Source organism: Phaethon aethereus (assembly GCF_964289735.1).
Source record: "Phaethon aethereus genome assembly, chromosome: 1".
Lineage (NCBI taxonomy): Eukaryota > Metazoa > Chordata > Aves > Phaethontiformes > Phaethontidae > Phaethon > Phaethon aethereus.
In genome coordinates, this window is record NC_138575.1 from 56,419,896 (window position 1) to 56,447,844 (window position 27,949).

General features: G+C 42.2%; 1 protein-coding gene across 1 annotated transcript in view; it reads right to left on the minus strand.

Moving 5' to 3' along the window:
* GUCY2C (guanylate cyclase 2C) overlaps positions 1 to 24,633 on the minus strand; it is a gene marked incomplete at both ends in the record, with an annotated part of 46,527 nt that extends 21,894 nt beyond the window's left edge. Inside the window, 13 exons of the mRNA XM_082014443.1 lie at positions 171 to 233; positions 783 to 888; positions 3,222 to 3,303; positions 7,250 to 7,361; positions 7,796 to 7,881; positions 10,108 to 10,243; positions 11,449 to 11,563; positions 14,281 to 14,377; positions 16,253 to 16,374; positions 18,739 to 18,954; positions 22,005 to 22,072; positions 23,367 to 23,479; positions 24,423 to 24,633. Coding sequence (XP_081870569.1) covers positions 171 to 233; positions 783 to 888; positions 3,222 to 3,303; positions 7,250 to 7,361; positions 7,796 to 7,881; positions 10,108 to 10,243; positions 11,449 to 11,563; positions 14,281 to 14,377; positions 16,253 to 16,374; positions 18,739 to 18,954; positions 22,005 to 22,072; positions 23,367 to 23,479; positions 24,423 to 24,633 — 1,527 coding nt within the window. The remainder of the gene's footprint in view (positions 1 to 170; positions 234 to 782; positions 889 to 3,221; positions 3,304 to 7,249; positions 7,362 to 7,795; positions 7,882 to 10,107; positions 10,244 to 11,448; positions 11,564 to 14,280; positions 14,378 to 16,252; positions 16,375 to 18,738; positions 18,955 to 22,004; positions 22,073 to 23,366; positions 23,480 to 24,422) is intronic.
* Positions 24,634 to 27,949: the final 3,316 nt, after the last annotated feature.

The window sequence follows — 27,949 nt, forward strand, 5'->3', positions numbered from 1 at the left end:
CCAGTAAGCAACATGCAAAACACCTGATAGGGAATAAATGGCTTACTCCTTTCATAAGATCAAGCTATTTTGCAAGGTCAGGAGAGGTGGAATTGTCTCTGGAGAAGAACATCCTACTCCCTTGAAGAGCCCTCCTAAGGGAGGGAGCATGGACACTGAGGTCAGGTTACCTTCTTGTCATATTTGCCTTGGCGCAGTCTCTGGGTGGTGTCACGTCTCTTATCTTCATCGATCTGAGAACAAAGAAGAATAATTAACTTGCAATTATCACCTACTTCCCACTTGGCAGGTCCAGAGAGATAAGTAATGTCAGTGTGTGCCACACAGAGAAGCATGAGCCTCTCTCTCTAGGGAGTGCCACTACATGCCACAGAAAGTGTAGGACATCCATGCCACTCCCAAGCTGCCGGGGCCTCCGCCTGCTGCTTTCATGCTCTTGGGCGTTACAGAGGCATAACAAGGCACAGGAAAATAATTTGTAACAGTGGTGGTGTGGAAGAGACTGAAAATCAATACAGAGCCTGTTCCCCCATCACAAAATGAGCTTTACCATTGGGAAACAGATATATTTCTATTAGGGAGGAACAGATGGGGAATAATCTCTTTTTTCTTCAATACAGCAAGTGAGGGTTACAAAAAAAAAAAAAAATTTTAACAGATCCTAGTTCTACCAGAGCCATAGCCTGCATTGTAGTCAGAGCGTGCCAACACCCTGCCATCAATGGTGTTTAGAGGACAGAATCCAACACCCAGCTTCAGGCATCGTGCTTCATCGTGCTTACCTTCAAACTGACATGATTTGTCTCACTGGTCTCCAGAGGCAAGATTTCCTCAGGCGGTATATGGGACCATTTCTTCCACCGACGCTCATTATCTCTCCTGTACTTCCTGCAAAACGAGCAAACGTGTTCAGAATATCCTCCCAGTGAACCGAAACCCACAACAGGAGGCTAGGACAGGGAAGCTTCCAGTGTCAGGATGACACAAGGACAGAGTGTCAGGTGAGCAAGGCTTGAGCACAAGACCTGTGGCTCTTGTACAGTTTTGCAGTTTGAGGCTGATCTAATTCCTCTAGCTTTGGGAAAACCTAAATGCTCATTCAATTCCATAGACATAGCAGAACAGAACAGATTTAGCAGAACAACTGCTAGGCAATTGCCAGAGTCTCAAAGGAGGTCAGAACAATTTAAAGCACAAAGGGCTGTCTGGATTTTATATAGTCTTCTCCTCCATGTTATTGAATGTACTCTGAAGGGAGGTCCCACAAGCAATACAAGCCAGAGGAAATCCTGGCATCAACACTGGATGGTAAGAACTGGTCTGACTAAAATGCCAGGAGAGGAGGTAACAACAGTGTTGAGATGAGATGGTTTTTTGTGCATGTCCCTTCTATTCTGCACATTTTGTGAAAATGAGGGAAGAGGTTTCAGAACAGGGAGAAGGAAGCTGCTGTCTTCCATGCAGAACTTCAGAGCAGACACTGTCTTCTCTTTAGAGAAAAGCTGCAAGAAGACTAGCACTCATCAAACCACAGACTTACCCGTGCAAGTCCTTCCTCTACTAAAAAAAACACAGGACTAACTGGAGAGATTGCAGGGGAATTCCAACACCCTGATGACCGCTGGCAAATGCTCCAAGTGGGACAACCCATAGTATTAACTAATAACACAAATATTCCCTTTTCCAACATATTTTAACTCACACATGTAATAGAAAAGGGAGACCAGTAATTGTAGTAAGAACTGTTTTTCTCAGTTCAATCTTGTAGAACTGTGTTGTATCACCAGGATGCACCTCAATTCAAACTGATATCAGCTGGTGACTAAGCATATATCAGACTGAATGAAAATCTACTAGATCTAATATTTAGTTATGGGGTTTTGAGGGCTTTACGTTTTTACTTAGCAGTCAGAACTACACAGGGAGATGTGGGATAGTTCAAGTGTCCTAGAAACTTGGGAGATAAAGAAAGAATAATGAGGTATTTTGTCAATTTTGATAGCTGAGTCTCTCTTCTCCTTTGCTTGCTAGGGGAAAATCTTCAGTAGCAATTATAGTTGAGAAGTTTGCTATTATTTCAAAACTAAAAGGCCAAGCTTTATTTAAAAAGTCTTCAGGAATCTCTTCTACATTTGATGCTTGGGAATATTACAATTGTATACAATATGTATACAATAATGATCTAATAATCTAAAGAGAATCTTTAGATTTTGTGCATCTGCAAATATGGAAAAGTACAGAACCCTTTACAACAAATCCAAACTGTGTCCAGACAATTTTTTATCAATAGTTATAGCCATTACAAAATTTACTTGTCTGTTTATATGTTAGTGCTTAGATGTGGTAATGATTAGCTCTTCCACTTCTTGAGTACAACTGGATGAGTATACCTTCTTCTTTGATTTTTCCCTTGTGCAAAGCTTTAGTTAGCAAGGCAGATTGCTCCACTCAAAATAAGGGAGCCTGGGTAGGATCTGCTTCTAACCAAGTTTTCTTAAGACCGGATTTTCTTACTTTTTCTGAAGTTCTCTGAAAAGCAAAGAGGGATGCTGAGCTACTGAAAACAGATGCGCAGGTAAGACAATTTTTAAATATGAAAGAAAACCATATACTTTGGAAATGGTGTGGCATTTGTTCCAGCAAAAGGAGACATCATTGATTTCTATTTCTCCTTTTCCATCACGATAAAGCTGAACTGTGTTATACTTATGAAATTCTAGCTGTTAGAAAAGTCACTATGCAAGGAGTTGGACTGAGTCGGAGCAAACTGAAAAACAGGATGCAATGAAAACACCAAAACCTCATGGTGTTTTGATTCCTATAGTAACTCAAGACAAATACCTCCTTCTAGACTGAACTTTTATATCACCAATAGGTTAAAGAAATGGAAGTGAACACCAAGTAAGCTAAAGATGGGCAGTAAGTGGAAAAGGTTTGAAGATTGATCTGAGACATATGTTTCTGTGTATTTGTAGGAATCAGAGCTTTTTAGCAGATGCAAAAACTCTAAGCCTTGCTCCATCTTTTCCCTTGATTATTAATCTGACATAGCAATGCCATGGATGCAGACACTATTTGGCATATGCTAAAGAGTTCACACTGAGGGCAACCACCCAGGTATGTAAGGTAAGCTAATGAATGGTTCTTCAAGGAGAGATCAAAGACATTGCCCAAGGAGGAAAACTGTTCAAGGACAAACAGAGGGCCAAAGGGGCTGGTACCTTAGAATCAGCAAAGAGATGATCAGAACCAGGATCACAGTTCCCGTGAGTGTAAAAACAGCAATGGTCAAGATGTGTGGGCCTGCAGAAAAGAAAAATTGAAAAATAAACAAGTTGACAGAGGGCACTGAAAAACAATGTTATATTTAAGAAATTACCCTCACCCACACATGTGCAAGTCACAGTAGCTGAGCAGGGGTATTCTTTGGTTGCATCCAACTGAGACACTTTGGTAAAGTCCAGCAGTGCCTAGAGATGACACATGCCTGCCTCTTTCATTGCAGAATGAAGTATGAAGCAGGGGCACCCTGTAGGGACACCCAGATGGGAAATGAATTTAACAGCACTAGATCTCACATCAGCTCAGCAGAGAGTTTCCAGATCTTGTCCTCTTTAAAAACAAACTAGGATAGTCCAGGAATAAAGCTGACTTTTCTTAGTAACCACATTTTAAAAAATGATGCAGCCAAATTTATCCTTTCAATAACTTCTTAATAGTGGATGGTGGAGGCAAACCTTGGTTACAACTCTCTGTGGGATAGGGATGTAGATGGAATTAGCAGTTGACCATTTGAAGTCAGTCAGAGTCACTGGCAGGCAGGAAGCATTTTCACCCAGCATACTCAGGGCTGAATGCAAAATAGGCTCTTCATTGACTTCTTTGGATAAGGCTTTCTTTGAACTGGGGAACAAAGGTTTGGTCCCTATGGTTTTTATCAGTAAACACAATACTCGGTGATGACTTTCTGATTCAGGCTTTATAACGTATGTCTCTTCCTTTCCAGTCATGCTGGGTACCCACACAGTGAGAAAGCCACGCCTCTTTGACAGTGGATTTTCCACAACTACCCATACCTTTGTCACTCTTTACTTTATAACTTGATCAGTCAGAATCAGTCAGAATCAGTCTTTACTGATATAAGTTGCTTCAGGATGGGATACATATGAAGATTACCCAGAATTTCAGCTGATACAGAGTACAGACTCTTGCGGATTTGAAAGGCATTTCTTACAAGAACTTGTAATCTAAGAAGAGGTCAAGATGAAAATCACGGTACAGCTTTTAACATACACAAACTTTTCAACCTTTTGCACCTGGGTTCTCCCCTCACTGGCCCAATTGTTTGAAGTGATTCTGTAGTTGTTGTAGACAGAGTTTTGGAGACTGTGGACTCATTTCTGAACACATCTGTAGACATTGTGTTGGGATGACAAGTGGTACTGAGTGGACTCTAGTCTTCAATATGGAATTTGTATGCTATAGAAGGTGTCCTTGGAAGCTGCCAGGTGCCAAACAATTTGAAAATGGGGCTGTTCAGGCATCTGAGGACTTAGATCCAAAATCAACAGAGCACACAAGAGTCCTAGTCCTGAGCAGGCAGACAGAACTGGCGAGGCTGGGAACTGATTTAAGGTTGTAATTTTGATTGTCTTAATGTGCAAAAGTGAACTGAAGCCTCTCTTGGGTCAGTTCTTGGAGCTCAGGGGTACTGGGAAGGAAAGTTGTAGCCACCAACTTCCTTTGAAGAGCAACAGGCTATTAGTGCAGAGCTTCGTCTGCTGGCCACATGTCTAGAGTGTACCTGCTCTACTGAGCAAGTTTCTCAGGCAAAGGTGGCAGAGGAGAATCTAGTTTCACAGATTGCCAGGTTGGTTATGGATAGTAAAAGCGCCAAGCTGCTCAGCCTTACTAAGGCTAATGCACTTCTGCATGTGCCCAGGAACAGAAATAAAGGCACACAGGAAAACTATAAAGTGTAAAAATTAATAAATAAATAACAAGCAACAAGACACACACTAGCTACCTCCAGAATCAAACACCAGCTGGGCGGGCATTTTGAACATACCAGTGTGTCTGCATCTGACATAGAATTCAGTTGAGGAACCCTGGATTTTGGACCCAGATTTCTGGCTTTGATTTTTTGTTCTGTGTATCATGTTTCCCCACCTTCTTTCTGTGTGTTCACCCCAGCATCAGTCTCAGGGCCTCCTAGTAATTTAGTACTAGTCTGACGCTGTCCGTTGAAAACTGTTAGTACTACACATTTCCCTCCACCAAGGAAGGCCATTAAGCTGCCACTATAAAAGGACGTATACATAAGAATGTGCAAAGCCATTTCCTACGAATTCTCTAAAATTTGAGCTTTGTGAATAGTGAGTTGCAGCTTAACAATCAGCAGGTTGAAGTTGCGCAGGGAAGCGCAGTGGGACCGGAGTTTCACGTTCCTGAGGCTCTGCTACCACCTCCTGGCTCTTAGTATTACAACACACAAAGGGAGAGTGCATCACAAATCAACTGTTTACCGGTCCTCTGAAACCAGAAACGTTTGTGTATTGAAGGCTGACCTTATCCATGTTTGGAGTGAGGGTTCAAACTTTCTGAATAATGGCAAAATGTGGATAAAGCCCCCCTTTTTAAGGGATGCCAGGAGGAAGGAGTGTAGCAGAACTGCATCAGCTGTTCTCAGTTACAGCTTAGGAAGGAGCAGGGCTCTGGTTGCTGTGTTTGTTCACCTCCCTGGAGGAAAAAACATATTCCTGGTTGGAAAGTTTTGACTGGCTTCATCCATACTTAAACTTACTTAAACTTTGGCCATAAAAAGTTGCCCTTTGGATGAGTATACTTGTTTAAAATCACAGTGAAGAAATATTTATTTTTTTAAAATGTGAAAACAAAATAATCAAATGTCTATGGGAGGTGGTTTTACTTTGATTTAGTATAGCCTGGCCACAAAGTCAGGCCTTCATTAAGCACTGAATGTTAAGCTACTAGTTTGTAGTCACTGGCTTTCTGCAATTCCCAAACACTTTTCTTTTGCCCTTATACAGCAACTTCAAACAAGGATGTACTCAGGGGAATGTTTTAAAGATACAGCGATCCTCTGACAACACAGTGTGTTGTGAGGATGAAGGGATGCATGCGAATGGGACTGGAGCACACATTGAGAATGCTGGGGCCAAGCAGCAAGCCCTAATTCAAAGCCATTTGATTTACTTTACTGAGGAATAAAAGTGAATCCATTTACCACCTTACCATGAATGGACTTTTAGTTATCAGAAGGTGTTTGTTCCTCCAGTTAGTGGCTTGCATTGTAATATTCCCTAGTGGAGATAAGCAGTACAGCAAACTAATGGAGGCCTTTAGCAGCGACCTCGAACAGTGGCACCTTTGGACACTCACTGATGGGAATGACTTAGGTGAAAACTAACCCACTGTGCCCTAACCCTTGAAACCACCACTACTGCAGTAATTTTTATCCTGTATATCATGCTCTGAAGAATATACCTTTCCATTGCCAATCACCATGTGGCAGCAGTCTACATGGAGAAACAATCCCAATCTGCTCAGACCAACAAGGCTGTACTCTGCTGTGCTAAAGGGGATTCAATTGTTTTATCCAGGAGTCACAAAAAAACTCAAAAGAAAATGAGGTGGTGATTTCTGGAATTTTAGATTCAATGTTTGAGTGGAGATAGAGCAATAACCTAGTTTCCCATTGCCTTTCTCCAAGGAGCCAGCTCATTTAAGACACCCCTGCAGAGAAACCCTGAATCTGCACAGTGCTGTGTCCTCTCCCCAGCTCCCTACAAACAAGGATAAAGGGCCAAGCAGAAGCCACCACACTGCATGAGCGATACAGAAGTGCAGAGTCAGATAATCCATCATAACCTTAATTCTGCTGCCTTTCCTGAACAGCCTTTCAAACTGTTCAAAAATTCACACCAACACCATCTTCTAGTGAAGGTTTTATGTTCAGGGGTGACCTCTTCCAAAACATGCCATGGTATTCCCCACAATCACTGGTACAGTACGGAGTCTATGAGAGACTTAGTAGCACCTAAACAGAACTGCAGGTTTAGAATTGGTCTAGATGCAGAGAACGTGGAGGGCTGGGGCAGAGGAAGGAAAGATGCTGTTCTGCTGCCCTGCTGATCCCCAGGTCCCACCTGCTGGATTGCACAGTAGGTGGATCTTAGGACTGTGTGACTTGTCTTCGAAGAAGAGGAAGGTTTAATGGGTGCCTCACCAGCGCCTGGAGTATCACTGGGCAGCTTGTGGTTCTTCCAGACAAAATCCGGACTGGTAGTCATCATGTGTGTCTCGTTCTTGTGAGTGTTGAAATACAAAAGAGTTCTGAACTGTGGGTGTAGGAGGGAAGAAATGCAGTCAGCAGGTGTGCTCTCCCTCTTTTGTCCCTTGTTTCAAACTACCTCTAATGAATGCATTGCCTAAACTCAAAGTAATTCTTCCTTTTTCTGCTACAGTGGTGCATTCCTCAGCTTAGCCATATGTTTGGCTGCTATATTCCTCCTCATTCCTGCCCTCTCTCTGAAAAGAAATGTATCAGGCCCACAAAATACCAGCTGCGCTCCACTTACTGAATCACCAGATGACATCAATCCTGCCAGCCTCCAGCACGCCCCTCATGACCCCCTCCTGGCACGCACCGCATGCCCTGGGCACGCCACCATTTCTGCTGTAGTTATTTTCATTATTCGTATGCAATAGTACAGGGCATTTTGTTTCTCCTTTCATATGTAAGGTCAAACAGTTGCTCCCTGGACATACATACATGATTTGCAGTCTGTGACGTGTACAGCAGGGTCAGATTGGTATCAATGTCTCCAAATTCATCTAGAGTCACAGGACCCAGTACACCTGCGGACACAAGGAATTAGTCAGAGGGCTTGCATTCTCAGAAACACAAATATGTGGCAGGAAAGATGGGATAAATAAAAGGGTTTCTGATGCTCGGGATATTTTTCTTGTTCATGTACATAGCTGAATACATATCAGCTTAGCATGGCACTACTTTTCCCTTAATAGCGTGCTACATTTTCTCTACAAAATCCAATAAAAGGTGTTGAACTGACTGCACTGAAGAGGAAAGTCTCTCTCCAGCTATAGGAAAAATATATTTGTCATGTTTCTTCAGCATACCAAGAATGTCAGATTAACCTTCCTTGAAGGGACCATTTTAGAAGTGAGAAGGGAAATTGCCTGTTTCCACCTGCAGTTTGAATCTACCAGTAAGAAAGGAAATATAGGGATACTTTAATTCTCCTTACTCTTTTGAGAGCTACCTGCTTGGCGCTAATATTATTTTAACCAGGTTCTTTTTGCCTTTAACCTTCTGCCTCTATATGTCAGCAAATGTGCAGATTGAGAAATCGCCTATGTAGCACAGTCCAAGGACTTTAAGGTGGAACTTCCTCAGTCCCTCACCATGGCTTGACTTTGCTCTCATGAAGTCAGTCATTTCAACAAGAGCACAAGCTTAGCCAATACTCACCACTCCTGAAAGTCTCACCTTCATTTTTTCCCTTCTTTTTTCAGGAGAGTTTTTTTGATCAGCTTCAGATTGCTCTTTTGCTACTGTTGCTGATGACTTATTTTATTTTTCCTAAAGTTCAGCATCTTCATTATTTTATTTTGGGAATTATCTTCTCCCTTTTCATCTCAAAAACTGATGCTAAGTTTTTCATGGTCCACCTTCTTAATACCAAAAAAATTATTGCATAAACTCCCTACTCTACCAGCCTCCAGCACAAGAAAGAATGAAGGTGGTTCAACACCTTTCACTTTCAGGATTTTTTCTTTTAAAATAAACCTATAACTAATGTAGAGCATTACAGTGCAAGATATATTTTGGATAAGTAAAATGTTTGTGCAACTTACCTTTCAAATTTAGAGTGAAACTGAAGAGATGGGTCTACTGATTATCAAAAAAAGGATGCTGTCTCCAGGAGAAATTAGTAAACTATAATTTGCTAGGTTTGGGATACCATGATTGAAGCAAAGATAATCCTAAAACCTGTTAGGTCATATTAGGAAAATCTGGGAAACTTCTACAAATGTGTTTGCTGAAAGCAGGTGGGGGACATAAACACAAAGCTTTGAGTTGTCATTACAGTACAGATCTCTGATGTGAAGTGACAGTTATGACTCTGGTCCCAGAGAGGTAATGTTGTCACTTCTTTGTGTAAGCCTTGCTTCTGTCTTTTCCTAATGATCGAATTCTGTGATTTTAAACAGGTGGCCTACAAAAGCCCCCTGTGCTAGACAACCTGTGAGAGGAACAAGAAAGTTGACTAAGCAGAGCCAACCCATTGCCAGCTGGCTTACACTCGCACTGCAGGCACCCAGGCCTACAATGGCTTTGTAAACTGGAAAAAGTTTGAAACTAGTTCATTAAAGCTTAGCTAAGTGGACTTCAGAGTCATTTTGAACATCAGTCATATTTCATACATACTGGCCTCAAGTCAAGACTAGACCTTTGAGGGAAAGCTAAGAAATGCCAACCTGAATGCCAGGTTGCTTCTGGGGGAAGCATGGACTCTGAAACCCACCTATATGCTTCACTCTCCCGCTCCTTTCTCATTCTCCAACTAGTTTCCCTATAGAGAGTTCAGCCCTTTGCCAAAAGAATGACACCAGCTTCAGGTCCTCGTCCCTGTCCTCCATCTCTGCTGTCTGGGAAGCTCTGTCTCGCTTCCTTCCTCCACCCCTCCTTAGACAGCAATATTCTTTAAATGTCCTTTGTATTTCAAAGCAGCAGGAAAGATGCAACAGCCCAGAAAGGAGCCTGGTCCTCAGTTTGTTGCTAATTGCAATGTTTCAAATGATCGTTATTTTTACTTTCTATCTCTTCTGTGTTGTACACAGTGAGGTGATTCTGCACAACTGCTATGTAGTGCTTCTGCTAATACGGAAGATAACATCCTTGGAAACAGTGATAGAAAAAGAAAAAAGAGTGCAAGTGAAACTTATTGAAGGGCTTGGATTTGGTTAGTGTAGAAGTGACTTATCCTAAGAGTGCTTAAAAACAAATTTCTTTCCCCTCATCAATTTAGTGAACCCTGCACAGGACTGTACTTTTTTTACCTTCAAAAGTGGTATTTCGTAACTCAGTGATGAAACTGAGAGGTGACACTGGGCTCTGGGAGAAGATAAATTTCTTCAGAATATGCCCAAACAGCAAGACTGCATTAAAATAGCCAAAAACAAAGTCATCTTCAATCTAGAACAGGAGAGAAAGAAAAACAGCAATTTGAGTGTTCATGTTTCTGCCTTAAAGCTGCCTTGGTGGTCTCCATTTCGCAAAAACTCCAGCATGGAAGACCATAATCTGCTGAACACTGAGTAAGTAGATGGGCAATGCCACATCAGCATTCTCATTTGGAAAAATAACAGTAAACAAATTATTTTTTTGGTGTATGAAGACAGAGAGGTAGTGAAAACTTATGAGAGGCCAATGTAAAGCTCTGGCATGCTGATCCTAGTGTGCAAAGGATTTGAGAAATCCTACATTGTAGCTTCTGAGCAGGTCTGATCAGTGGGACCTAAAGCCCATGGCTTTGGATTAGACTTTCAGTGCAGATAATCTGGTGTGGTCCCCGCAAATCTGGGCTTCCAGATGGCCACAGCTCAGGGGCAAGGAGCTGTGCCAGAATTTCCAGCACCCTGCCATAGAGCTGGCACCCAAAAAGCATTGAGCCCAGGCTGGGGGATCTAGAAGACCTGTAAATCCAGCCAGAAGCTTCAGGCTGCCTGCTGGAGAGCTGGAGCTCAAAGCCACAAAACCTGAGAGGAACTCTACATGTAGAGTCTGGTTCCTGGGCAGATGGCAGGAGTATCAGTTTCATTAAGCAGATACAGGGTTTGCATAGTTTCTGCTTTTCAGGAAATTAAAACGATACATATTTCCTACAGAAAAAAAAAAGTTCCTGTTTTTGAAGTTTAGCTGGAAAGCCCCTGCACAGAAACAGCGATGGTTGCTACCACTTGTACATATGGGCACACAAAAATCAGTCAACAATTATTAGTTCTGAACATTCCACACTCACATCTCAATTACACCTATAGATCTTCCTTCAGCGATGCCTTGCAGCTACATATAAGAAGGTCAGTCACTCAAAAGAGGGGTAGAAGACCATGTACCTCTAATTCTCCCTCACGCCCCATGCACATGACACTTGCAGAGCAAATTAAAAGCTTAAGTTGAATTTCACAAAGCAGGAGTATGAGAGCCTGCATGTTTGCCTTATGATATTATATTTTTACATCATTACAGCAGGGCAAAATGTCATCCTGCAATAATGTAAGAAAATATCAGCATAGAAGCATGATGGGGGATGATTACAGCTGCATTTTTAGTTTTCATTTCCTAGTGCATGAACATGAATGAACTGAATGCAATAATCATATATAAAATAGTGTGGTTACCAGGACGCCGTCCTCAGTCTTTACAGTATTCAAGCTGTAATTAGCTGGTGGCAGAGTCAGGACAAGTACATTCTGCATGTAACGGGCTGAGTTGTTGTTCTTGAAGTACATGTTACTGCAAAGCACAAGAACCCCACGAACAATGAGAAACAGAGGCAGTAGTAACCATGACAGAATCACTCTCCTCTCCCCAGCAGCACTGTTATTCAACAGGTTAAAACAGTAGCTCTAAAAATAAAATTTCATCATGGACAAAACTATGTTGTTCATTGTCTGACGCCAGCTTCTGTACTCAGCTACATTAAAAGGTAATATCAAAGAGTTCTGGCAATCTGAAACTCAAAGGTTGTAGTGAGTTATTGTTATTATTGTAACTGTTTGGTTTCTGTCCTCTTTCCTCTTCTTTCAAGCAGGAGTTTGTATTTATTAAAACTGAGTCTCTTCTTGGAATCCACAGCACTGCAATCTGTAGCTTCTTCATGTTATTGTGCATATTTCTCACCTCTTCTGCACTCTTTTGCATGTTCCTCTGATTTTGGTATTTCCTGCTAGAATTGATCACAGCAGGATTTGCACCAAAAGCATTTAACAGGAGGGCATGAAACAATTGGAGAGGTGCAGAGAGCAGCTTATTGATTTATATGTTTAATTCAGTGAGCTAAGAAAATCAGAGGAAACTATGTGAACTTGAAAACTATGCTAAAACAGGCAAAAAAGGTTGTAGCTTGCAGGTATCTTTGGTTTCATCACCCTGACAGGCCATCTGGAAGTGCTTCACAGACTGGCAACCATAGGATTCACATGTTACAGAGCAATTTAGCAATAGATATTAGTGTCAAGTGGCAGCATCTGTCATTGCTATAGCTAGATTAATAAAAAAAATTTTGTATAAGTCTTCTCTCATTATTCATGTTTGGTCATCCCTTTATTTTTTCAGTCAGTACTGTATAAAGAATTTTTGGAGACCACAGGCACTGCTCCACGGCCATCAGATGGGATCCTGAAACTAGAGACCTGTCCCTGCCTTTCCCTGAACCTTCTGACTATTACATTGCTCTTTTCACCCTGAAGAATTTCAAAGTACTTTTCATTCAGGCTTGGACTGAACTAGCCAGGTGAAAAGGAAACTTCATTGGACTCCACCAGACTGGATAATCCCACAGCATCCCACCTCCCCTGAGGGAGGCTTAAACACTGTTTGTGTCCTGGCTGCCAGAGAGGCCAGAGCTGAAGAAAATTTAAATCCATCACTTTGTCTGAGGGACTTGACTCCTGGAGAAGCATAGGACCTTGCCTACTGTCTTCTCCTACAGCTTGAGTTTGGATCTAACACGTGTCTGTATTTTGTTTCTGTTTTAAGAAGAACATCATTTGAGATATTCAGCAAAATCAGGGATGTGCAGCAAATTTAAGGAGGACAGCATATAAAATGGGCTGAGGCAGCTGTGTATATCAGAAGGATGCATATCACAGCAGAGAAGCCCCTAATCATCCTCACCTATTGTGAGGCAACAATTATATATGCAACACCAGTAAGTAAAACCACTCATGTACGTAGTTCCCATTATGCATTTGCAAAGAAACAGGAACTGTGGCCAATTGCCTCAGGAAAAGCAACTGGGGATTCCTAGTTCCTGGATAAAGTGGTGGAAAGTCTAAAGCTCTTAAAGGCGCTTCTGAAAAATATATATGGTGAACTTGAAAGTGTACAGGACAGCAAAGATCCTGTTAGAACTTGAACCACAGGCTCCAGTTTGGACCCAAAGGTTAAGTTACTCAAGTCATTAATCCAAAGAACCTCAGCCCTGCCCTGTCAAGGTCAGCTTTAGATGTGAGGACTGGGAAGTCCCACAGGCGCTGGAAGTTTATGGATTCTTTTGCTACATCAACAGTGAAATAACTAAGATCGAGACATGGACACATATATTTGCCTTGTGATCATCCATAACATTAAGCTGCCAGCACAGTCCGAGGCATGATTTTGGTCTAGGACAGCTAGCTTTCTCCCACACTGTGACTTGCTACAGTGACCGGAGCCATACCCAAAAAGCAGTTTGGACATCTACACTTGGCCATATGGATGTGAGCTGTGCTGTGTCACTTAGGCTTAGAGACAGAGATCAGCTCTCGGTCCTCATGTACAGATAAAGCTTTTGAGGCTACCATTGATGAGACCAATTTATATCAGTCCTCACCTATAAAGATTTTGTAATTAGTAATATAAAGATGAAATTGAACAACAGAAAACTTAGGTTGTATACTAAGAAACGTCTCTGAAAACTTAGATTTATGTAGTTATAAAGGTGTTGAAGAGACAGTTATAAAGTGGGTTATAAAGTGGGAGGGTTATAAAGTGGAAGAGCTATAAAGTGGGAGAGACAGTTGTACCACTCTTTTAAATCATTTAAAAATGGAATAAATGGAGCCTAGAAAAATATACTGTAAGCCACATTTACATCATTGTCTGGTTGGGCAGAGTGTATGAAAAATGTACAAAATCTCATATGAACAGCTCATGACCATTCTGACTTTTGTCTCTCTTGTTCTCTCATGGCTTCCTCCACTGAGTCCATAGGGTGACATTAACCCTACCTGCTCTATCACTGCCTTAGAAAAATATTATGTGAACTAAAGGGGGTGTTGTAGGGGATGTGCCATGAATTAAACACTAAGCAACTTAGACAAATGACAAGACATGAGGAAAGATAGCAATGGAAATCATTTTGTGAGACAGCATTTCTTCAACAAAACAGTTCTACTCAGACTATTTCCATTATCTCCATCCTTCAGCAAACTGCAAAGAAAAGAGGAAAAGCGAAGGTGATACTTTACTTGAAGAGATCTATCAGGATGATAACAATGTCCTTATCCACTTCCCCCGTCCCCAGGTCTGTGCTGACATCAGCTGGAGAGCCACACATGATGATCACTACAGATGGGGCAAAAATGAGACAGATTGGTGAAAGGTACAGACAAGAAGAGGACATTTGCCTGCTCCCCCATGCTTGAGTAGTAGGCAGTAGAGCAATGCTGGGCTAAGGCACATTACCTGCACTGTGCTGGGACCCAGGCACAGAGCTACAGCCTGCACTAAGACCAGGATATTTGAGGGGAAGTGGTAAAAGGTGCCTCAACGCCTGCACCATTTTCTGTCTGATTGCACCAGAGCACTGCCATTACCTCACTCAAATAAGCATTAGCAGTTCTGATGCAATACGGGCTACTGAATATGAACATTTCTAAATTAAATGGCATTCAAGTAATAGTTTCATTGGCTTACTTATTACTCTTGCACTCACTTGGACCGCTGATGCCAGGTGCTCAGTTTTAGGAGAAGATGAGGTATTTACTCATCCATTTTTCTAGTTTAGGTGGATCACTTCCAGAAGAAGTGCCCCTTGATGGCACAAATGAGGACCATATATGTATCAGGGCTGCAAACACAGGTATAGTAGAGAGCTAAGCATTCTTGTAGTACCTAAGGCCTTCTTAGGAGGAGTTGTGATTCCTGGATTTCTGAATCTTTCACAAAACAGAGCTTGTGCCTAGATGGGATAATTCACCCCCAAAGCTCTCTGGAACCAGGATGTTCCCCTATATTTTGTGGGGATGGAGAGAGGAATCTAGTAACTTTGTGCCATTTTATGTTTCAGAGAATCACAGAATCATTAATGTTGGAAAACACCTTTAAGATCATCAACTCCAACCATTAATCCAGCGCCAACATGCCCACTAAACCATGTCCCAAAGTGCCACGTCTACGCGCTTTTTGAACACTTCCAGTGATGGTAACTTCACCACTTCCCTAGGCAGCCTGTTCCAATGTTTGACCACGCTCTCAGTAAAGAAATTTTTCCTGATATCCGATTTAAGCCTCCCCTGGTGCAACTTGAGGCAATTTTCTCTTGTTCTGTCGTTTGTTACTTGGGAGAAGAGACTGACACCCCCCTCACCACAACCACCTTTCAGGTAGTTGTAGAGAGCGATAAGGTCTCCCCTCAGCCTCCTCTTCTCCAGACTAAACAACCCCAGTTCCCTCAGCTACTCCTCATAAGGCTTGCTCTCCAAACCCCTCACCAGCTTCGTTGCCCTTCTCTGGACACGCTCCAGCACCTCAATGTCCTTCTTGTAGTGAGGGGCCCAAAAATGAACACAGTATTCAAGGTGCGGCCTCACCAGTGCCGAGTACAGGGGCACAATCACTTCCCTACTCCTGCTGGCCACACTATTCCTGATACAGGCCAGGACGCTGTTGGCCTTCTTGGCCACCTGGGCACACTGCCGGCTCATGTTCAGCCGGCTGTCAACCAGCACCCCCAGGTCCTTTTCCTCTCCAGCCACTCTGTCCCAAGCCTGTATTGTTGCATGAGTTTGTTGTGACCCAAGTGCAGGACCCGGCACTTGGCCTTGTTAAACCTCATACAGTTGACCTCTGCCCATCGATCCAGCCTGTCCAGATCCCTCTGCAGAGCCCTCCTACCCTCCAGCAGATCAACACTCCCACCCAGCTTTGTGTCATCTGCAAACTTACTGAGGGAGCACTCGATCCCCTCGTCCAGATCATTGATAAAGATATTAAAAAAAACCAGCCCCAAAACTGAGCCCTGGGGAACACCGCTTGTGACCGGCCACCAATTGGATTTAACTCCATTCACCACCAAGTTTGCATCCATGTGAAATGGCATATCTGCATTTCTCCACCATTTCTGTGGAAAGACTAAAATGTAACTAAGGGGTAGTTCTGATTTCCTGGGAAAAGCAACTTACCTGCAGGAGAGAGTGCACCCTCAGGTCCCCCCCTTACCATTGCTTTTCCGATTTGGATCTGTCACAGTTTTTTTAAGCTGCTCTGGAGTCCTTAAAATCTCCTTGAATTTCAGTTTTTCAGAGAAGTGTGTGATGCCAGCATCTAGCGCATTCATGTACCTGACACGAGGGAGCACAGATATTGTTAGAAAATTGCTAACTCCTCACATTCTCCTAAATAAGCCAAAATGCAAGATGGGCTTTTTACAGCACACAAGAGTGCTTGTAAGTTGGTGTGGAACATTTTTTCCTGCAGCAATAGAAATAAAGGGCATGAAAGACTTAGAAGTGTTTGGAAAGTCACACAGAGGTATTTAAGCTTAGTTGTACAAAGGATGGGTTTGGAGGATACAGTGATGTCATAAGACATTAACAATTAAGAAAAGAAATCAGGGATATAGGGAAATTAATTACAGTAAGTGAGACTAACTGGGAGGCAGAGCCAGGAAGCTCTGCTGGTTTGAGACATCAGTGGTAATCTTAGAAGACACATGTGAAGGTTCAAAGGAGTAAATGGGAGCTGCAGAAAGAACGGGGATAAAAAACACACATGTACCCTGACTGTCAGAGAAGCAAAGGAAGGAAAGTAGCACAAAAGAACCCTATACTGAGTCAGTTAAAACTTGAAGGGGAAAAATAAGGACAGCAAAAAAAACTCCAAGTGAGTAAAAGCTAGCTAAAAGATTAAGCAAAATCAGCGAACTCCTAAATCCTATTCTTTCCTCAACACGTTGTGTCTGAGAAGAGACATTCTGTCTGAAATAAAGTTAATGCAGATGGAAAATCAAAAGAAATATCTTTGTTTTCAAACTGCTTAACTTTTGATCTAGCAACACTAAAATTCTAGTTCTATAAACTACTAAATATCTTTTGCTTCCCTTTTTTTTTCAGGAACAGAATCATTAAATATTAATTTACAGGAACGTATGCATAGTTGAGACATAACTTGATTTTGCTATCACTGTGCGTATTCACTTATTTTTATACATATATGGGGAAGACAATTAGCCATACATTATAACTTGTGCTTTAGAAAAAATAGATTAGAAAATTAGACAGTTCAAAAACCTTCAAGCTGACAGTTTCTATTAAAGCAGAATGAGATGCATTTTTGCAGTTATATTAGGATGAAAAACAGGCAGAGATACAAAATTAATTTTACTTTTTTTTTGTTAATTCAGCAATAAAGGAGCTTGAACGATTCTGAAATCATAAAGAAGATCCTGAACAGGAGTATTAATAAAGACAAGGTAAGAAACACCTGGGAAATAACTTAAAAGCATTGACTTCCCTGAAAGGTACAAAAACTGCAGGATTCAAGGGATTTAGCTAAACCATATGTAGTGCGTTGGCAATTATATCTGCAAACATGGAGAAATAGGGATTGTAGTAAGAGATAGGTGAACTGATGTTTCAAAGCATCAAAGAGAGGAAATCATTGCAATTACATCGTGTGATTAAGTTGCTATTGATACTAAAAAAGAAGGAGGAAACAATAACAGACCCTAAATATCTAAAACAATGAATTAGAGATCAGTTTTTAGGCCCCTTAATTCAGAAAAAAAAAAATCTGTATACAAAATATTCTGTAAGTATATGCTTATATCACTCTGAAGCCAATACAGTGATAAATTTTCCTGAAAATTCTGCAAGTTTCTCAGGTTATGAATTGGAAAGATAAATAATATGTATTCCCATGAATTCTTGGCTGCCTTTGAGGTACATTTATAACATTAGTAGGAGAAATGCATTTTTATTTTCATTAATCAACATTTTATGTCCTAAAATTGGAAAAAAATTCAAAGGACCATAGAAACACTCACATGAGCTGAAAACTCAATCAGAGTCAATAATAGGAGAGTAATGATAAATATCAGTATATTAAGGAGACTATTTGACTAAAAACAGCCTTTGATTTTAGGCAAGGAGAAAACCCAGCATTCTTGAGAACCAAGAACAGGCTGATGTTTGCCTCCTTTGCTCCAAACTGCTGAGAGTATAGCTTAAACTCTGCAATCATTGGGGGTCATTTTGTTCAAAGAAAGATACAGTTTGAACTTTGGAAATGTTTTGGAGCAACAATAGTGCCTACAGATAGAAGCCATTAGTGTGGAGAAACATTACAAGAGCTTTCTAAGACCCCTGACATAAAAAAGCATCTATGGAGACCCTGGTAGGGGAGCCTCTCATGTCACACTATTTACATCAAGGATGCAGCAAACAGGTATTTCCAGCAGGGACAACATGTGAGCTATGCTGTCCAGAGGAACAGCCAAGGCTTGGGAATACTTAAAAGTAGACTGCGTGAAACATTCAGATACGCAGAACAGCTAAAGGGTATAATTCATGTTTTCCTTTTCTCATTGCTTGGTAGCTGTAAGGCACTTCCCAAAATGTAGGACTTGAAGGACAGCTTGTAAGAACCATGTCCGATGATGGAGACAGTTTATCAACAGCCAGGTCAGAGGTGGATCCAGATCTTACCAGAGACATGCCTCTGAGTTCTCGTTCCTCTTGTAAATGTAGGCAGATTCCCAGGCTGTGGTTTTAAATGGCAGCTGAGATTCTTTCCAAAAATAATAGAAGAATTCAGTCACTTTCCTGGCTGGGGTCAGAAGGCGGGTTAGGTTTACTTTGTAGTCACAGGACAGTCCAAAACTCCCTACAGAGATCAGAGGCAGGCTCAATATTGTTTCAACTCTGAAGGGAGAGACAAGAGGACAAGTCTGAACGGATTGCTGTCGCACCAAGGCAGCTACTGCGTGATTTCCATCCTCAGCTCCCTCTCCTCCTGTGCCCTGCATTAGTTTAACAGCAATTTGAACCTGAAACAGAAGGCTCCTCAAGAACACAAGCAGATTTCAAGCCAGTATTGGCACTGAAAAGCCCTGTCGAACTGGCCCAGGCAGCTTCTCCCACTGTCCCCAATTCCCCGTGCCCTTTTGGTACTATGCACCATTTCAGCCCACGGGCTGTGACAGGAGTCCAAAGTTTCAAGGACACATTTGATTCTGCTCCCTGGCTGCCAGTAACATGGGATGGATATGATCTCTTTATTGGGGCAGTGCTGGACAATGAGAGCTTTTTGCTATCAAAAAAGCTTTACTCCTACAGCTCAAAGGAAAAGTCTTTTAGTTTCACTATGGCATATTTTAGGAGCTGTACAACAGCACCAGTCAGGGAGAAAGCCTAAGGCAACTCTTTGCTGGCAGGGAATTTATAAAACTAAGATATTTTTTATCCACAGAGACAATAAGTTTTTAAGGATAAAAGTACTTTCCTAGATGCTGCAATCTTATCAGACTAAACTCAAAATATTTTCGTTCTTATATGGTAAGTGTTTTTCTACGACAGGGAATTTTGCCTGCAAAAACCATGGCCATTAGAGTTGTTGGCATTATTGTGACAAAACTTTATTTTCCAGGTAAAGCCCTCTTACCAAGTTACAGGGTTTGTACTTGTTGCAACAGAAACAGACCCAGATGATGTAATAAATAATGCCAGGGAGAGTATTTCACTAATGAAATGGACATTTTTCTGACTGACTTAGAATAGAAGAGAATAGATTATTTCAGCTGGAAGGGACCTGCAGTGATCATCTAGTCCAACTGCCTGACCAACTCAGAGCTGACCAAAGGCTAAAGCATCTTGTTAAGGGCATTGCCAAATGTCTTTTGAACACTGACAGGCTTGGGGCATTGAACACCTCTCTAGGAAGCCTGTTCCAGTGTATGACCACCCTCTCAGTAAAGAAATGCTTCCTAACGTCTGGACTAAACCTCCCCTGGTGCAGCTTTGAACCATTGACACTCATCCTATCACTGGATACCAGGCAGAAGAGAACAGCACCTCCCACTCTACTTCCCCTCCTCAGGAAGCTGTAGAGAGCAATGGGGTTGCCCCTCAGCCTCCTCTTCTCCAAACTAGGCAAGCCCAAAGTCCTTGGCCATGCTCCTCACAGGATGTTCCTTCCAGTCCTTTCACCAGCTTTGGTGCCCTCCTCTGGATGCATTCAAGGACCTTCACATCCTTCTGAAATTGTAGGGCCCAGAACCGCGCACAGTACTCAAGGTGAGGCCGCACCAATGCTGAATACAGCGGGATAACCACCTCTTTTGACCATCTGGTCATACTGTGTTTGATGTACCCAACATGGGGTTTGCTCTCTGGGCTGCCAGGGCACACTGCTGACTCCTATTGGGCCCGCTGCCGACCAGCACCCCCAGATCCCTTTCTGCAGAGCTGCCCTCCAGCCACTCCTCTCCCAATTTATAGTTGTGCCCACAGTTACTCTGTCCTAGGTGCAGGAGCCACTATTTGGACTTGTTAAATTTCATCCCATTAATCATTGCCCAACGATTTCCTGAATTAGAGATGGTGAAGAAGTTGGAGGGAGGCAGTTGGGCTAATCTCCAACCGTGCTTGTTACTTCCACCGTTCTGTCGCAACATCCCAGCAGCCATTGTGCTTATAGAGCTCTTGCAGTTAACACTCCATGTTGCTTAATGTCTAGTTGACAAGCCAAAGATGAGGCCCAGAGAGCGGCGGCCGAGTGCAGGCAGCAGCCGGGCCACCGCCCACGGAGCACCCTCCCCACGGCGAAAGTGCTGTGCAGTAAGGCACTTGTTCCGATTTGCAAAGCTACTGCACCATGGGCAAATGCCAGCTGCCTGTTTTTCAGTGTTCTTCATTGCTTTGCATACTCTTCCGCTATTCATACTTTTCACTGGTTAAACTCTGTCAGAGTCCGAGGAAAAGACTTTGGCATCATTCTGGGCAGCTCCATATCCAGCAGATAGAAAAGCAAACATAAAGTTAGGAGGCACAATGAATAAAATAGGGCATATTGCATAATATTTTATGATGGACCTAGGTAGGTGTAAGACTTATTCTTCCGATTCTTCTATAAATCAATCACACGCGTTCACTATTTACATCTGGCCATGCCACTCAGAGAAAAGTATAGAGCTAAGAGCAGATAAAGCTTGAGGTAAAAGTGTCTCAATCTTCCCAGTATCTCTGAGTGAAACCAAAAGGCTACCAAAGTTTAAAAAGAGAATTGATTCACTTGGGTAGCAATACAGATTTGTACGTCATGACTGATGAATTTAACCCATTTATGCTAGAAGTCTGCAGACTCATCTTACACTTCTCCTAATATCTGAGAATGAACATATTAATGTATAGTATAATATAGAGTAGAATTATACAGGTTCATGTATAATACGATAGTAGAGAAATTTATTCTGCAGGAATGCTTCACCAAGCAGAAGAGTTAGGATGAAACAGGCTGCTCCCCATATAAACACTCTTTACTGAAGGTGATTGGAGTTTTTGGGTCTTTTCTTGACACATATAACACAGGTCCCTCTCAATGACTGAACACCCACACAAAAGGACTCCTGTTGCTGCAGTATTGTGATGTCTACGCGCCTCAAGCTAACACCTCTTTCCTGCTGCAGTTGCTGAAGAGTTAAGTCTTTTGAGCCCTTAATCAATCAATCAACTTACTGTCAGCCAGTTTCCCTGCTAGCAATGGGATTTGATCAGTGGGCTTTGGAAGGGGATTTTCTTCTCCCTACCAAACATAGTGGCTATGCATGAGAGTCTTACTGCCTTGACTGTAGACTTCGAGGTGTCTCATGTATCCTAAATCCCAATGTCTCTCTGGCTTGTTGTACACAAAACAACTTTGTTCAGCAGTTGGTATCTTCAACATCACCATATTAGGGGGAAGCGGTGGTACTTACGAGACCATTTGGTAGGTGGCATACGTGCAAGCAGGTCCTATGACGACACAGCCAAGTGTGCCAGTTTTCTGCAAGGGATCAGAAGGGGTCAGTAGTGGGGACCGTGCAGAGGACTGGCAGAGGGAGGAGCATGGGAGAATGAAGAAAACTTCAGGATTTGAGAAGGAGTCATGGAATTTGCCCAGCAAAAGCAAGAACAGAGTAGCAAAGGAGCTACAGAAAGGTTAAAAGAACAAATCTAGAGTGAAGGAGGGAGGAATCACAGAAAGCTAAGAAAAGGCAGGGGACAGAATAGCAATGGTATGTTAAGAGACAAGTTAGGATTAAAATGTTGCAATTGTTACAACTGCACGTATGCAATTACACACCCCAGCAGTGCTTCCATTTGCAGAAGAAAGAGGGGCTGGAATTACAAGATACCGTGTATGCGGAAAGCAATTGGTTATGTGCACATGAAGCTTGAATGAAAAGAAATCCTTCCATGACGACCAGATGAGGCCTGACCAGTAGCTTTGTGTGTCACGAGGGACTTCGTCCTGACAAAGACTATAGCAGGTGCTCATACATCGGTATATTTGAGAATTCACATTGGATTGACAAAGCTTCACTCAGAGGTGACAGTTATCAGACATGAGAAAATCCACCGAAACACAGCTTCTTGTAAGGCACCAATTCTAACTGAAGCTTTTCCACGTATTAGCGTATGCACATAGTTTCTCCCACGTGACTTCTGTGATTTCTAGTGAGAAGTGAGCTCTTCATCTTTGCCCTCTGGGCATAGTTCCATAAGCATTTCTTCAGTATCACTGACAGCCTAATAATCTCTCTGTCCTCATGCTCCCGTTCTCGCACAGCTCTCTCCTTTGTGTATTTGTGTAAACTGACGGTGAACCAGATCAGGGTTTGATCTAGTGGGAAATGGACCTTTTTTGCTCTGCTTGGGCTGTTGGAGTGTTTGGGTTTTGGGGGGTTTTTTGGTTGGTTGGGGTTTTTTTAGTGGATTGCTTTGGCTATGTGGCCACACAAAGAGCTGTGCAGATATAAAAAAGAGGACAACTTAAGCATGGGCAAAGGAGCCAGAAGCAGAAGGCTTCATTAGCCGGCACTGCCACCAAATGTCTAATGACGGCCTCTGGGAAGCATGCATAGAATCTCACTCGAGTACTTGCCTTCTTGTCCTCACAAAACCTACAGGAACATCTTCTGTTTGAAAACTTCACTTCCCTGTCAAATTTATTTGGAACTGAACAACAGGATCAAAAGTTAATAAGGAAAGACAGAGAGGCACATGCATGCACACACACAGAAAGAAAAAAAGTCTTGTCTTCTTAGGAAATCAACTTAAAGAAGCCTGCTACTCACATAAATTTCCTTGATGAGCTCCACACCTTCACAGGTGCTGGTACGACAGCCTTGTGAGACATAGAGTGATGAGGTAAAGCTGTGGAAGGTGGCATTGACTGTAACATTTTCTCCTGTAACGCAAACATAAAAGTAAACAGCATCATGAGTTGCAGATAACCACTAATACACTGTATCCCTCTTCTTCTGACACAGGTCTGAGCAGTCTTATGCTAGGATGTCTCCCACCAAAAAGCTGCTAGAAAGTCCACCTACCACCTAACTCCCACTATTTGGGATAAGACTGTAAAATTTGCTCTAGTGCGAACTACTGACTTCTGCTGAGTGTTAAGACTTTCAGTACCAAGTACTTTGTTGGCCAACTAGTGTTGACCATTATTTGAGACATTTTTTGAGGCTCTGTAGGAAGTAACTGAGAGACCACTTTCCAATAAAATTGGACAAAATCTCTTGAACTAGAGGGCAGAAAGGGAATAGATATGATTTCTTTGGAACCTCTTTTTCCCATGATATTCTAGAGAGTGACAGTAGATTGGTGCTATTCAAAGGAGAGGCAAGATATCATAATAAATAAAGCATCATCTGCACTGACTCCAAATTAGGGAAAAATATACAGACTGAAGATTCTTCACACTTCAAGTCATAATGTGATCAACAGATGGGGTCAGGAGGAAAATTATTTTAAGAAAGTAGAAGCTAATCCAGCCAGGGGACGAAGCAAGGGCATCCCAGTTACTGCAGTAGATGGATCGCTGGTCTTGTCTGATCCAGTTCAGCAATTCCCATGTTCCCAATCCCAACTGAACACCTCCAGAAAAGCATGCAGGAAAAGTCTGCCCAAACACCATGAAAGCAAATATGTTCTGCCCATCTGTAGAGCACTTCTGTTTTTACAGAGGGAGGTCGTTATTTCTGTAAGACCTACATAAGCAGAACAGACAGGCAAGGAGCCTGTCTGAGGAGCAGTTTGCTGGAGGTCAGATGAGTAGCAAGCTGTGGCACAAAGTCTGACAAGAAACTGCAGGAGGAGAGGGATAACCAACACCATTGCCTTACCTGTCACCTGGAATTCATTTTGTACCCTTTTCAAGGCTTGCTTCACAGCTGATTTCAAACTATCGGTAGTTGATGGGAAGTCCGAGTAGTTCATGAGCATCACATTGATCAGATAACTGTTGTTGCTACACTCATTTGAACCAACTTGCTGCTGCAGCTGGAGCGAGAAAAACAAAGGCCAAAGGGCCAGACCCAAAATCCGTTGCTTCATTATTGCTCAGTTTAGACCCATTGTGTGTGCTCTCTCTTTTCTTTTTCTCTTCCAACCCTCTTTCTTTCAGATACTCTACATTGGTTTTGTTCCTGGGTAGGATGAAAGAGATCTCCACACTGTAGATTCAAAGACAGGCTGTACGATCCTTCTCTCAGGCACTTCCCTATCCCCCTCCCTGCCTTCACCTCTGCCCGCCCCTCCGGTGTACTAGGTGGCACTTCTGTTTGTGAAAATCTATCAACAGCAAAACTCAGGAAAGGAGAGAGGCTAAAGGTTGTTGTGAATGTTTGCTCATGGAATGGCTGAGGCTATAAAACTGAAGCATTACGTGAAATCTTGCCTGATAAGGGCACTAGCTCTTCATCACAGGGATGAGCTGAAAGAAGGAAGGGGAGGGGACAAATGGACTGTAAAGATGACTCTTTAAAATGGAAATAAAATACAAAGTCTGTTAAAGCCTAGAGGAAAACAGATGGTTACTTCATGTTTGCATTGCCCCACATCTCTGGTTACATTGCCACACCATCTCTCCTGCCTGGGCTCATAAATTAAGGGTATATTTTCTTCTGTGATAATTTAATTCCTTTAACTTTTACCATCGAAGCACTTTTTGTGTTGTCAAAAATGTCTGACTTCCCGTCCTCTCGACCTTCATTTCTACTTACAGAGTAGACTCAGCACAAAGCTTGTTCATTTGTACTTAGCCAGCATTGAGCCCCAAAGTGCTCCAGGTCTGCTCCAGACACACTGCTCCCAGGCAGCACAGGTCTCATTGCCCATTCCCACCTCATCAGACAGCTCCTCAAATGGGGGCCAAATATATTCATACTCTATGTGATGCAACCTCTTGCATCAAGTAAGGATTAGCAAAGCTGAAGGCCACGTCTCAGACCTGTGGGACCAAAGCTAAACTATAAATGGCATTGCTAAAAGGCATACACTAAAGGACACTGCAGTATTGTTCCTGGGTAAGGCTCTTGGGCTTGCCTGAGTATTTTTCCTGAGAATTGTCTCAGGGAAGACAGGTAGAATGAAGGGAAGACAAAAAACCCACAAGCCTTATGGATAAGTTTGGGCACAAAGGAGAACTGCAAGATAAAAAGAATCAACAGGCAATTTAAAATAAATACTGAGTGTGATTGCTCTGAATTTGTAGTGTTTGTGCACACCTACAGCAGCTTCTGGTTTTCTGCTGAAACCTGGACTGAGGCTGTCAGATAATAAATCAGTTTACTTTTATTATTTCCTGAAATTATTTTAAGACAAACAAGGAAAATAATTTGCAACAGTGTAAGTAACAGTTCTTTTGCTATAAAAGAGAACTGCAATACCATGGTTTCTTTCAAAGCCTGTATTTAAAAGGTGTTGGATATACTTCAAATATATTTGCACAGACTTTTTACATGATCCTATTTTAATACCAAATTATTATTGCTTGACTCTTTCTTATACCCAACAACAGAGGACACCATGAGCCAGCATTTAAGAGCAGACCTTGAAGACCACAGCATATCTAATACAGTCATTCTAAACTAGCAGTCTGTCATGTAAACATCTGGACTAGTATGGCTGGCTAGAGTCACAGACTGAGAATGGAATATAGCTTTTCATGCTGAGATCATCTTCCAATCACTGCCCTGTTTTACAGGTATTTGCAGGGTATGTACCCATTTTACAGGTATTTAAGTCCTTGAAACTGATCCCATATAAGTCTATAAGAGATTGTTGTTAACTTCAGCAGAGCAAGATTTGCATTTTTATACTATAGGGTGGATAATGCAAGTAGAACTGAGCATTTTACATTGCTGGTCATACAGGGAGTATGTAATGGCACTGAGATCTCCCTGGTTTTGTATCTATTCATGTATTTACTTGGTTTTCAGAGCAGCTGCTTAAAAATGTCCTTTAAAAACATGAGGACAAATCAACTATAGCCTTAGCACAGCATTTCTTTTTACTCTCTCCCTTGCCCCCTGCCTTCACGGTGCCATAGGGAGTCCCAGACAGAACATGTTATAAATGAATTGTTGACCTCTCAACTTTTTAATTGCCCAGTGTGTGTAGTCAAGTCCCATGATGGGAGCACCTTGAGCATCGGGTGACATGGAGCAGGAGGGAGTGCAGCAGGAGGTTGCAGCTGGGGTGAAGCCAGCACTCCCTGGAACCAGCTGTACACCACGCTTTCCCTTGTACCTCCGGGCTGTACACATCAGACACAGTTGCCTGGCAGACTGATCAGTAACATCTGCTTCATGGCATAAGAGAGACAAGGAAAAGCTGTGGCATCATGCTGTAAACGTGACAGTTACTGATACTATAGATGATCGCAAGGGTAGAGAGAAGAAAAAGTAGACGAGTGAGTCATATGTGTAAAGCACAAAATGTGATAGGCCTGCCACAAGCAAAAGCAAAAACTTATGTTTATTTGTGTTTGTTGCTGTCTGTGCCCAAGGAATCTTTAGTTCCTGGGGAACAGAAAAGGTGAGACACCAATGCCAGTCCATTCATACTGCCCTGGCTGCAGAATAAAGCTAAGCTCCCAAGGATCCCAGCCAACTTCATCTAATTCTTTTGTAACGTCCAATCTAGCAGTGTATAAAAGGAAGAGGTTACCAGTGACACAAACCAGCCAGATACCCCAAAAAGTCTTCATATATCTTCAGGGCACTGCCCTTGCTACCTCAGTAACTGTTCTCCAACCGTGAACCAGCTCTCACAGTTCAAAGATTAGTCAGGAAGAAATACAGTTTAGAAACCTAAAAGTCAAATTACGTATCAGAGGAAAGAAAAAAAAAGCTTTTTGACTCCTATAGGCGACTACAGCTTTAATTAGAAATATTGTCTTACAACAAAACTACAAGTAATGGGAGCATCCTGAAGGCAATGCAAATGATTTTGCCTTCCCCTGAAAGAATCTAATAACATGGAGAAGCAGAGCAAGAGACTCAAACACCAGGAATAGCCTTCCTAAGGTAACCTCTCCTGACACTCCCAGGATAAGCCACAAAATTTATCCCAAAAACATCTTTAAAGTACTTCTAGAACTACTTATTCTCTCTTAAAATAGTCGAGGTTTAATAACCTTCTAAGGAATAAGGTGCTAAGAAACTGTATCTGATGTCCCCAGTGCATTTTTTTCTAGCTGCGGCTTCTAGGAATTACATACCTTTATAATCTTGTCAGAAAGGTATAAAAGATCCCAGCATTAAATATCTTCACTATGTGCAAGTATTTACCCAAAAGTCAGTTCTTAGGTGTACATCAGTTTGAGTACCTCATCTTTGTAATCCTAGCATTATTTTAACAGCTGACG